Here is a 13,745-nt window from a genome sequence, read left to right as displayed (position 1 = left end):
TTGGGTGTCGGCGCCGCGCATGGGGTTCGCGACTAGGTCGACGGGCGCGGGCGGCCCTTTCAGCGATAGGCACGGAATAGGCTGTCAAGAGCCTTTCTTTTATCTCGTCGAGCGTGACAAGTCCGATTCGTGCTCGACCGGTCAGCCAGTTAGATATTCGGCCGAGCACCTCTGTCGGGAGAGGCCTCTGCGACGAGGTCAGCCTGCAGCACTTGTTTGTGAGTCCCGCGATCCGGAATTGCCCTTCGGCTCGGAAGAACCAGGAAGACGGGTCAGCCGTTGTGAAGGGGGGCAATTTGACAGCTTGAGCGGCCGCTGTGTCAGAGTCCGTCGCTGGGGCGGGGGAGGCCCGGGTTTCCCGCGAGGTTTCCCGCGACGGATACTGTTTGCGCCCATTGTCCTCTCTCACAAAAACGGTCGACAGAGTCGTGAATGGCGGGCCAAACCGTTTGAGGAAACGCCTGTGAACACACCTTGGGCAGGTATGCCGTATTTAGTCCGTTAGAGGCGTTGGTTATTTCCACGGTAGGAGCTTTCAGAGATCTATACTGAGGCGCCGTATGAGTCCGTTAAAGATCTCTGAAGGTGAGCGGCGGTAGTGAGTCCCTTAATGGCTGAGCCAAAACCGCTTGGGTCACCGTCCAAACCGGGAGGTCCCACCGTTGTGAGAGGTGGACAAAGAGGCAGGTAGAAGTGTACTGATTTTTATTACAGTCAAGGGAAATATAAATATACAGCATGCGGACGGAAATGTGGTCACCGACCCGCGAGAGAGTAAAAGTGGGTCGGCGAGACCCGATTTGTGTTTCTTTAGAGACATAAAATACAAAATATAAAAGTACACAATATGTGGTTATACAAGCTTTATACACTGACGGAAAGCCCGCTGAATGCTCTCTCAGGGGGAAGTAAGAACAACGCGAATGATGAATTATGTACAGAGAAAATTATGAATAAGCGTTGTCCTTACACCTGTAAAAAACTGCTGCCACTCATTTTGCTTGAGGTTACTGCTGGGTCCAAGGGAAGCTTTGTCAACCCCCACTAGACAAGGTAACAGTCATCTTAGGCTAGGTTAGGTTAGGTGGCGTTTTGTAGTACTAGGTTAAGTAAACCCGGTGTAACCAGAATCAAGGTTTTATTCAGTAAACAATTCCACTACAGTAGTACACTGCAAATAAAAAAACACGTTGTTGAACACAGACATAAACATAAATAAACACTTGAGTTAACTAAGAAGGTACATAAATCACACTCCTCATGAAAGACAGTATAACCAAGAATATACACAAAGCATATAACATACAAAGGGGCATCATAAGTAACATATACAAAGAGTCTACAGCTGTAATACGAGACACGTCACCAAGGAACCATAAAAGTAAACAAAAGCTATAGAGACCACTAATATGAAACAGGTTTATTTTTACCACATTCTTCCCTTCTCAGTTAAGTTCACTTGGAGTAATCCTGAAGGTACTTTGGAGGTTGCCTCACTCTCTCTGACCTTCGAAGTGGAGGAGGTGAGGCTACCTGTTGAGGGACTGTGCGGGATTCCTGAAGAGAGTCATGCTGAGAAGCAATATCCACATGGGAGAGACCGCGTGCAATCTCCTGAGGAGCATTTGCAACTGACAATTCCTCAGGAACCTCGGACTGAGATACAGGAACCCCAGCATCTGTACTTTAACGGTTGTCAGTAGCCATAGGAGCAAGATGTCTTAATGAAACCGTAGTCACCCTACCATCTGGAAGCTTCACATGAGCATACTTAGGGTTCGCCTCTACTATTTCAACCTCATCCACTAAGGGGTCGTTCTTGCTGTATCTTACATGGCGTCTCAGGAGAGCAGGCCCTCCTTGGATGAGCCAAGTAGGCAACGATTGGCCGGTGGTGGACCTTCTGCTATGCAGGAAAAGGCGCTCATGAGGAGTACAGTTCGTGGAAGTGCACAACAAGGAGCGTATACAATGGAGAGCATCTGGGAGAACAGTTTCCCACTGAGACACATCGAGGTTCCATGTCTTAAGGGCTAATGTCAGAGTTTTCCATATAACTCCGTTATATTTTTCAGCGTGACCATTCCCTTTAGGGTTATAAGGTGTAGTGCGACTGGTAGCAACACCTTTCTTCATCAGGAAATCCTTCAGCTCTTCAGACATAACAACTGATGACAGTTCTAGTGGTCATATCTGCACAAGGGAAAACAAACGGGAACCTTGAAAATTCATCCACAACAGTGTGGAGGTACTTGTTTCTAGATTGAGAGGGAACTGGCCTTTGAAATCTAAGTTCAACCTCTCGAAAGGCTGGGTTGCTTTGATCAGTTGTCCCGAGGGATTTGATGAATCGAGGTTTGAGCTCTAAACACACTTGCAAGAGGTGGTAATTTTCCTCACTTCTTCTACCGAGTAAGGTAGATTCCGCCCCCGGACAAAATGCATCATGCGAGATATCCCAGGTGGACATAGGATTTCATGAAGTTCTTGGAGTTTATCAGAAGTAGTGGCACCACAGATGCGGGAGAGAGCATCAGCTGGTATGTTTTCTGTTCCTGGACGGTATACTATGTCATAGTGAACACTGAGAGTTTCAACTCGCCACCTCGCTATTTTGTCATTCTTTATTTTACTGTTTGATTTAGAGTCAAACATAAACTTACACTACGTTGGTCAGTGATGAGCTTGAAGTGGTGTCCAATTAAGTAGTGTCCTCCACTTCCTCAATGCCATCCCCTATGCATTTCATAAGCTTCCTTTTCCACTGAGGAATGTCCTTGTTCACTGCGAGTGAGAGTGCGGGAAAAGAAAGCCACTGGGCGATCATTCTGGGTCAGAGTAGCTGCTATCGCATGATCAAAGGCGTCCGTTTCCACAGTGAAAAGAGAGGAGGGATCAATGGCCGTTACCACCGCACTAGCAATGTCTTTCTTCAAGTTCCCGAGAGCTAGCAGTGCTTCAGTGGACAGAGGAAAACCATTGGCTTGTGTGAGAGGGCGGATTTTCTCTGAAAATTTAGGTATCCATCTTGAGTAATGTGCAAGCAATCCCATGGTCATGTGAAGAGAAGCTGCATCTTTAGGGGGTGAAAGATTCCACAGTGGTTGCAAGTGTTCCGGATCGGGTTTGATTTCCCCATCCATTACGAATACCCAAGTAATTTAATGGATCTGACTTTGAAGTCACACTTGTTGTGGTTTAGAGTGAGATTGTACTCCTCAGCCACCTTCAAAAACCTCCGTAAATTCTGGTCATGCTCCTCCTCTGTCTCACCACACACACAGTAACATTGTCAACATAAGCAAAAGTACCACTTACTTTTTCTTTCTTAAGGATTTCGTCAAGCACACGTTGAAAAGCTGCTACTCCATTTTTCACTCCAAATGGAATGCGACTGAACTCATAAAGTTTGCCCCCAGCTTCAAATGCAGTGTACGGTCTCTCTTCTTCTCTTATTGCAACCTGATGGTAAGCACTTTTCAGATCTAAGGTACTGAACACCTTGTACCGTGCAATGTTGTTCACCATCTCGTCGATATTTGGCAGGGGGTAGGCATCAAGCTCAGTGAACCTGTTTATGGTACGAGAGTAATCTATAACCATCCTCCTTTTCTGATTCTCCCCTGATGTCACCAGCACTTGAGCCCTCCAAGGAGAATTACTAGGCCTTATTATTCCTTCCGACATCATACGCTCAGTCTCGGCTTCAATGAACTTCTTGTCACTCAAGGAGTATAATCTTGACTTATTAGCCACTGGTTTACAATCTGGTGTCAGGTTCTTGAAAAGGAAAGGAGGTCACCTTAACAACACCTAGTGAACATATCTTCAAGGGAGGTTTTTCTCCTCCAAAATCCATTTCCAGACCAGAATGTTTCCTCAGGAAGTCATGCCCTAGTATCACATCACTACATAAGCTTTGTAACACCTTGAGTTCAACACCGTGATAAGTCTCTCCTTGCAACTCCAAGTCCACAGTGCACAGACCTAAGATGTTTGAGGACAGGGATTCATCAACCATAGAGACTTTTCCATGCTCTGGAGACATAGTTAGTTTGTTTAGGTCCACTACATCATGACACACAAAGCTGTCTGAACTCCCAGTATCAATAAGGGCACTGACAGAGCTACCATTAAGCTTGAGAGGTGTTATGGATTTTTCAAGACACTTAGGGGAGGCCCCCACTATTGAAGCTAGCATTGCTGCAGAATGTTTTGGGCTAGAAGAGCCACTCACCTGTTTCACAGAGCGGCACACCCTAGCATAATGCCCTTGCTTCTTACATTTCAAACACACTGCGACTTTAGCAGGACACTGAGTCCGTGGATGCCGGTTGTTCCCACAAAAAAAACATCGAGCACCAGAAGTAGCAGCAGAAACAGACTCACTGTTATTTTCAGCACTAGATGATTCCTCCTCTTGACTCACTGCTGACACAGCAGCATTGACAGGTTCTGCTGAAGAGTAGGAGGCTGAATGCTTCTGGGCATTTCCAGAGGTGCGGGCCTGTTCATAAGCAGTATTTAGGTTCAGTGTCCTATTCTCCAACAGACGCTGGCGTATTGCACACGAGACCAAACCATTAATGAAGGCATCCCTAACATAACTGTCACACGCTTCCTCCGCAGTTACACCTTAGAATTGGCAGTCCTTAGTAAGTAGCTTCAGTGCCTGCAGGAACTGATCCAGGGACTCACCTGAGTTTTGCCTGCGAGTGGCAAGTAAATGTCTGGCAAATATTTCATTCTTTGGTTTCACGTACAAAGATGTCAGAACCTCTTCAGCCTTCTCATAAGTCTCACACTCAGAAATAAAGTCATACACACTAGGAGCCACATAGTTAGTGAGAAGAACCAGTTTGTCAAGCGTAGGGGTAGTCAGCTGCACTGCTTGAACGAAGTTTGTAAATGTCCTCAGCCAGTGTGTCCACTCCTTGGCGGCCTGGGCAGAGTCAGGGTCCACCTCGAACCGGGGTGGGCGTAGAAGTCGTTCCATGGCGATTGAATTGTTTTACTGAATAAATTGAAGTAAACCCGGTGTAACCAGAATCAAGGTTTTATTCAGTAAACAATTCCACTACAGCAGTACTAAGAAGGTACATAAATCACACTCCTCATGAAAGACAGTATAACCAAGAATATACACAAAGCATATGACATACAAAGGGGCATCATAAGTAACATATACAAAGAATCAAGCATTGTACCATAATCTAGCGAGTCTACAGCTGTAATACGAGACACGTCACCAAGGAACCACAAAAGTTAACAAAAGCTATAGAGACCACTAATATGAAACAGGTTTATTTTTACCACACTAGGTACTAACACCTTTTGACCAAGGTTAATGGTGGGTTCAAGAAGCTTTGTCAATCCCCGCTGGCCAAATACCACGTCATCTTGAGTCAGGTTAGGTTGCAACCTTGTAAATGCTTCTACCACACTTTTTGGACTTGGTTAATGATAGGTCACGCCATCTTTGGTGATATCAGATTGAAACCCTGTTAAGACTACTGCCTTACTTCTTATTTAAGGTTAAAAGGTACGGGTCCCAGCAACCACTTCTCTGGTCAGTTAGGCCAAAGCATCCTTAAATGCACGAGTTGTTAGGTTAACAATTATTGCTATAATTAATATGAGCACATTTTCATTTTTGGACACAGTAATTTTAGGGTGTAGCAAACTAAAAATCTGAGTGAATTACACCAATTTATAGGTGAAATTGGTTTGACGCACACACATTATATATATATACTATATATATTTAAATATATATATATATATATATATATATATATATATATATATATATATATATATATTACAGTTAATATGTATAATCAGTTATGTATATTCCCTGAAAAAAAAGGTTAATTACAGTTAATATGTATAATCAGTTAATATGTATATTCCCTGAAAAAAAAGGTTAATATATATTACCCGTTTCACTTAGGGAATATACATAATACCTAAAAATTTCAGTTATTATACATATTACCTGAAATTTGGAGGCTTTTTTTATACTTATTCCCTAAAGTGAAAATTGAAGGGGTGAAGTGAAAATATGACAATACAATATGAAAAATAAAATACAATAACTCTTCATATTCATTTATTTCCAACACATCTTTATTCGTAAAACATATGTAAAAATCCAAGACAATATTAAAGTGACATTTGTTACGCTTTGTTGTTACGTGGCAGTTTAGAATATCTTGAGTTACATTTCAGCTGTGATTTAAATCATTTGTATCTTTTTGTCTGACATCATCTTGTTCCGTTACAACTATTTCACAAAACCTTGACCTCCGCAAGTAGAAACCTCCTGGACTGCTTTTCTCACTGGGAGCGTCGTTTGCATATCCATATCTTCAATGGAGTATAGAGCGTACCCGCAAATGTCAAATTGATTACTAAATTTTCCGTCTAGCACATCACTTTTGCTTGCAATTTTGTACAGCTCTTGTGAATCTCTTTCAACAACGACTCCAATCAAATTTGTAGGATCAGTTCTTCTTCGATCAACATTAGGGATTGGAACAGTGACATTGTCACCAACATTTGCTCGTCGATTCCTTTTCCCCATTTTCTGGGCTTGTAGTTCCTGGGCTTCTTCCATCGCTCTTTTTCTCTCCTTAAAGACCCAATTACGACGTAGTGACAGTGGAGAAATGGTTCAGATGTTTCATCTTTGCGTTTTCTTATCAGTTTTTGAGTGTCACCACAGTTCAGCAGCTCATATATTTTTTATTTTTTTATTAGATAGTACTGGCGCTGGCTTTTGACTTTCGTCTCCTGGCTGGTAATTAATTCATTTACTGTTTCAAAATATTCATCACGTGTAATTAGCACTCTTTTGTATTTGCTATGCCACTTTTTTAGTTCTTCCACAAAATGTTGCTCCCTTCTGGCTTCAGAATCCATTTTACAATCAGAGACTTAGAAGTTTTCACTACCAAGGACACAAGCCACACTGAAACAAAGAGAAATACATAAACAAAGAAGACGTGACAAAGGGCAGTAACTCAATAGTCATATTGTTAATAGGCCTATTGGAGAGTAAGTAATTAGTAATTAGCACTCAAGAGTTATCGTATTTCAGAAATGTCACTTTTATTATCGTATTTTATTTTTCATATTGTATTGTCATATTTTCACTACACCCCTTCAATTTTTCAGTTTAAGGAATAAGTATAAAAAACGCCTGAAAATTTCAGGTAATATGTAGAATAACTGAAATCTTTAGGTATTATGTATATTCCCTGTGTGAAAACATAAGGTAATATGTATTAACTGTTTTTTTTTCAGGAAATATACATATCAACTGATTATACATATTAACTGTAACAATCACACACACACACACACACACACACACACACATCACACACACACACATACACACACACACACACACACACACACACACATATATATATATATATATATATATATATATATATATATATATATATGTCAAACCAATTTTACCTTTAAATTGGTGTAATTCACTCAGATTTTTAATTTGCTACACCCTAAAATTTGTGTGTGCCACCTGCGTCAGTTGTTACATTAGCCTAATGGGGATGGGGAACAAATGGAGTAGTTTTCACCAACAATTTTTGTCAGAAATGCATAAGAAACGAAATAAGCATTCGGAAAAATTAAAGGGGAGTATTTGATGACGAAATAGTGTCATATATATCTACCATGCTTAATCTATGCTAGGCCAAATTCCAGGACCAGTTTGCCTCTGGTCGAACCATAGGCCTATTTACTAACGGAGTTAGAGTGATTTTCTATTTTGCCTTATTTTTAACTTATTTTCTGAACTGTCACTCTCTAACCTGACATTCTACACTAAATTTGACCGTGAACAATCAGTCATTATTTGATTGAATTCGACAAATGAGGACATTTAATCCTGGCTAGGAATACCACTCATCTGTCAAGGGTCCATGGATTCAAATACATTTGGCCAGAAGGATACAACTTATTATTCTACGCACTTATTCCTAACAAACTGTTAATGTCCACAAATTCTCTAAAATTACTCGGTACTTTTGCGAAAATAGCCCATAATATTGTCTACCCTTAGCCTTGCATGATGCCAGTGGTATAAATTAAGTTACCATAGGTTAATCTACGTTTGGTTACCTGCAATACTTTTCTACCAAAATGAATACAAAATTTAGAAAATTCCCATTTTATCTATCTTAACTGCAAGTTACCCGGTGTTTTAAAAATGAAAAATAAAACAAATCTGTTTAAGATTGAAATTGACGAGCGTTGTACACTATCACACAAAATTACAAAACCAATTGCGTTAACTGCCATATTTGAAATTTCTGGAACATCGATACTTATACCTTGACGATCCTTGGAAGGTGTAAGTGATGACAGTTAGCCATTATGGTTATCAAGGTAGGCTCGATCCGTTTCTGAGACCCGAAGAACGATCCTTCTTTAGACTCTTACAGTCTTCCGGAATGCAAAATGACCCCCGGCTTACCGAATCACCACCAGCACTGTCCTATCCTCGCGAATATCTTTTCACAGCAGATATGACCCACTTCTTTTTGGGGGATTCCTTTCATGCTTCCACCACTGACGTCGGCGGAACTTCGCCCTCCTTTGAAAAGTTTCGTACCCAACTCCTCTTCTTCTCGGAGGAATCTGAGACACTGCGGGGTGACGTGGGGAGCAAATAAAAAATCTTTAATATAAAAGTGACGAAGAAAATACTCCTCGATGCATTCTTCGTCTTTAGGTTGCGCGAAAGTGTCTTAGTTATTTCCCCTGACGCAATATACAAGTGTGTTAGGAAGACTTTCGCTCTCATATTGCTCATAAATTGCTACACAACACGAATGTTTTAGTTTGTCCTTCATCCCATGTTCTTTATATAAAAAAGAACGTGGTCGTGTTCATAAACTCAACAACGGTCACTGATGGTTCATTTTTTTTTTTTAAATATTACGGCCGCGTTCATAAGTTCACGACTGTTATTTTCATTATTACCAACCTAACCATCGTTTTTCACCTAACCTCCTATGGACAAATTTAAAAAACGAAGATTTTCCAAGCAGGATAATAAGTGTAAGCGTGTTTTCTATCTTTCTTTTTCCAGGTATCTCTCCAGAAGGCAGATGCCAGTGTTACAATGTTCGGAGGAGATATTACCAACCTGGTTTTCGAAGTTATACATCATGAGGACTACCACCTCCAGATCAAGGTTAGGGAAATGTAGAATGTTGATGAAATCGACTTACAAAAGAAGAGTAGTTGAATTATCAGACAATGCATATAGCAATCAATGCAGTAGAATGAACTGACAATTTATTCAGAGGCCATGTGAAATACTTCAGTGTACTTGGATATAAATGTTTGTATGTTATTTTACTGTTGTGTTGAATTTTATTTTTGAAATGAAACATTCAAGCCGGAAATGCATGTTCAAATTTATATTTATATCTTTAAAAAATTCAGTCGAGCTTAAGAAACCATCACATTTTAGCACCAAACGAAACAAGCTCAAGCTTTCAAAAGCTCTAAATTATTGACCAAAAGCCAAGAGTCTCTTGAAAGCCTTGCTTTTCTGTGAAGGATTGTAATTATTTACCATCAGATCTACGACGCTGACAATGAAAGGTACGAAGTTCCTGTGCCTGTCAATGTACCTGAAACACCCGATCCTCAACAACTGTATTCTGTGACTGTCTCCGAGGATGGACAGCCACTCGAATTCGGCGTCACCAGAAACTCCAACGGAAACACGCTGTAAGTTCAAGAGGTTACTGACGGTGTTGGGTATACTACTGTAGGGTGGAATATAGTAAAGTTTAGGCCGAAGGCCAAGCACTAGGACCTATGAGGTCACTCAGCACTAGAAAGGAAATCGGGAGTAGGTACGTTTGGAAGGTGTGACAGGAGGAAAATCTCGCAGTTGCACCATGAAATATTGTTTAAAAAAGGGATGAATAGCTGGGAGTTCCGTAAAAGTAATGAAAGGGGTTGAAGGCACGCCGCAAAGACCCTTAGTAATGCATACAGCTCATCGCGTGAGGTGCACTGAGGGCACTAACACCTTAGGATACCATGCCTGTAAGATTTAATTATCATTTCAGTTTTATTTAGACAATGGGGTGAGTGGGATGACAGACTTGTGTCCGTGCCTTGCCCAGGGCAAAGGACAGCGGAAAATGAGAGAGAGAGAGAGAGAGAGAGAGAGAACAACCTAGGGCCCGCGGGTAGACCAGACTCTTTGGAAATGAACAAAATGTTGAAGTGCGCCTTTCTATTTGATCTCTAATTGTGCATTCACTAGGAGCACCGTCTCTGCTAAACCTTCAGCTGAATACTAAACATTTTATCACTTTCAACATTGCTGCTGACACCGTTGTGTTTTGTAGTGCAAGAATACTTTCTCTCTCTCTCTCTCTCTTCTCTCTCTCTCTCTGTGACACACACGCATCTATATATATATTTATATATATATATATATATATATATATATATATATATATTATATATATAGTGTATATGTATATTACAGATATGTGCGTGAAAGTGTGTCCTTAGTATACACGTATGCATTTATTTATGTATCTATTAGTTCGTAAAGATCATATCCTCCATGTCAGAAGGAAATAAATAAATAAAAAATAAACAGCCAAACTGAAGTGTAAGCGAAATCTGGTGTTTAATCTTACTGAGCAACGTTGGCTGTAATCAGTAACCGGACGGGTGACCGTTAGTGAATACCAAACAGCAACATCACTTGGCCTCTCGTCGGGAATTAGAATTAAAGCAAGTATGGAGAATGCAATGGAATATATAGAATTAAGGCCAAAGGCCAAGCACTGGGACCTATGAGGTCATTCAGCGCTGAAAGGGAAATTGAGTGGGTAGGTTTGAAAGGTGTAACAGGAGGAAAACCTCGAAGCAGTTGCAATATGAACTGGTGGATAGCAAGAGGAAAGGTAATATGAATGGAGGTACAGTAAAAGGAATGAAAGGGGTTGCAGCTAAGGGTCGAAGGGACGTTCCAGAGAACTTTTAGTAATGCCTACAGTGTACCCCGTGAGGTGTATTGATGGCACTGAACCCCTTACGGGGATTGACATATTAGCACCCGTGATCATTACTCAAAGGTACTGTATAGTATCTAATGTCCTTACTGTAATGGATGAGAGGATGGGTCACAAAGAGACGCCCACAAAGCTTTAGAAGTGGTATTACTCTAACATACCTTAATAGTAATTGATAAAAGGGCAATTAATACAAGATACTTAATTTTAACACTTATTAAAATTGAATAAAGATTATGGTCTAAGAAATCAAAGAATCGCAGAGAAGACTATGAAGGTATTTTGGCATATTATTTATATTTTTTTAAAATTTTCAGGTCGTTAAATAGGTAACTAAGAGAGTAATGTTGAATTCACTTTACTTGTTAACTAAAATTCTTCTATTTACATATTTATTTATTTAATTGTTTGTTCATCAAACAATTTACAGAAAAGTACTCAGTCAGACCGACGCTAAGTCTAAGTCTACCATCCACAGGTCAAAAAGACCTGGCAAGCCAAATTTATCCTACTTCCAACAGGAAACGTACTCAAGCATACTCACTATTTTGGCAGTCACGGGAAACTTGTACAAAGCACCAGGATTTACAGAACAGTTATCCCAAAAGCAACCGGGATTTGGCCCCGGGGGAAGTTGGGATGGTACTGGTAATACAAAGGACCTTGGGTAACAACTTTAGTTTTCCCTGAGCATAGGTAGCTACTAAAGTATAACGAAAGTTCTACGTAATGTCTCCTCTGCCTGAGCTGTAAGGGTTTCTGTCTTCTCACAGATTCCTAAGGCCTGTTTCGATTCAAATGGCGCCCCGTTTCAAGCTAACTCCTATGAATGTCCAAGTATATGACTCAGTCATTTGGTTAAGTAATTTGGACGGCGTTCTTCAACGCGCTCAGGTAAGGCGAATGCCTCAAGTCTGACGCATGCGCTGAGTCAGTGATGTAATATACCTACCTGGCTATGCAGGGGTTTGCTGACTCAGGGGGAAATTTCACACGTTCTTTTCCTATTTCGGTTCTCGGCGAGTTTCGTAGAACTAAAATGGAAGGGAATTTACCTCCCATAACGGAATGGGACAGACTTTCACCCACGGTGCTATTACTAAATGTGGTGGAAGCTCAATGGGACGCCGGGTTCAATACAAGCCCTCGGGGATCAAAGTATTACGTATATAAACCCATTTCTACATTGTATGGCCGACAAATTATATTGATAAACGATGTCTTTGATCCCCGAAGGGCTAGTACTAAAGATGGCGTCCTATTGAGGATCCGCCATGTTTAGTACTAGTACCTCGGAGGTGATACGTAGAGCACACGCCAAAGTAGCACCAACCGGTTTCTCTGTTTGTCTGTCTTGTCTGTCAACGAAGTCTATTTTCCCCAAACGTCAACTGGAACATGAGATGGAATGGATGCCAATGAGGAGGAAGGATTCTTCAAAACTCACTGATGAATTAGAACGACATTTGGCGTTTGTGATAGTTACAGAAATTGACAGACGAACAAGCCTCAGCAAACTAACACAATCCGAGTGGGTGAAAAATATCGTGGTATTATTCCCTTTGGGAATGCCCGATAATTGGAGCGTTTACATATATATAAACTAAGATATACTTAACTTTTCGAATCCGGATTGAGTCAGAGTAATGATTTTCCAGTTAGGGAGGGAGCGAGCCTTATCTGCTCTCGATTGAAGGTTAAGTTAGCCATGATCGTGCCTATGTACCGCTATATAGGGATCAACAACATAGGCCACCACCGGTTTGTGGCTTAGACTTTCACGGGGCGTGGTTGAGAGTTTCGTAAAGCATTATACGCTGTACAGGAAACTCGATTGCTTCGTTTTTTACTTGTTTATATTTAACGCTAATTTCTGAGACATTTTTTGGGAAAAGTTTTCGCGTCTGTCCTTCTTTCTACGCATTAATATCTATATATATTTATATATATATATATTATATATAATATATATATATATATATATATATATCTATAGGTAAATATATAATACATAGTATAAGACACACATATATATATATATATATATATATATATATAAATATATATAATAAATATATATAATTATATATCTGTATCTCACGTCAAGCATGGACGGCACACGAGTCATGATCTTCATAAAATTTCCGCTTTGTAATCGGTTTAATAACCGTGGCGTCGGTTGAATATTCTTACCGTCAGGGATTTCCCTTCAGCTAGTCGCCATTCTTTCAAGTACCGTGACTCTCGCTACAGAATTCCACTGGACCGTATCGCAAAAGGCTTTGTTTTTGGCAATACTGCCGAATAATTGAAGCTCTTCCATGTATCCTAGATAAAATAATAGCTGTTTTTAGTCTAGATTAATTAGGTTTTATTTAAGATATATTTTATGTTACATTACTATTTGGCTACGTTCACTATCCCTCGTATTTCTGGTTAACAAGACGATTATGTTATTATTATTATTTTTTAGATAATTTGAAATATGTTTTACTTTTTTATTATTATCATTTTTGTTTTAGATAACTTGATATTATAGTTTCAGAGAAGGGTGTTCATGAAGTCCTTGGCTCAATATCATTATTATTATTATTATTATCTAGTTTAGCCAAACTCTTGAGGTTTCTAGAGTAAAGGACCAGTCCTAACGGATTT

The 13,745-nt window shown here is 40.2% G+C and overlaps 1 protein-coding gene across 1 annotated transcript in view; it reads left to right on the top strand.

The window, feature by feature from the left end:
* The window catches only part of LOC135205203 (sucrase-isomaltase, intestinal-like), a 65,288-nt gene that overhangs the window by 9,797 nt on the left and 41,746 nt on the right, over positions 1-13,745 (top strand). The window contains 2 exon segments of the mRNA XM_064235565.1: positions 9,131-9,235; positions 9,629-9,780. Coding sequence (XP_064091635.1) covers positions 9,131-9,235; positions 9,629-9,780 — 257 coding nt within the window.

Source organism: Macrobrachium nipponense, chromosome 49 (assembly GCF_015104395.2).
Source record: "Macrobrachium nipponense isolate FS-2020 chromosome 49, ASM1510439v2, whole genome shotgun sequence".
NCBI classification, from domain to species: domain Eukaryota; kingdom Metazoa; phylum Arthropoda; class Malacostraca; order Decapoda; family Palaemonidae; genus Macrobrachium; species Macrobrachium nipponense.
Note: the sequence above shows the minus strand (reverse complement) of the source record. Positions and strands in the feature narration are given on the sequence as shown.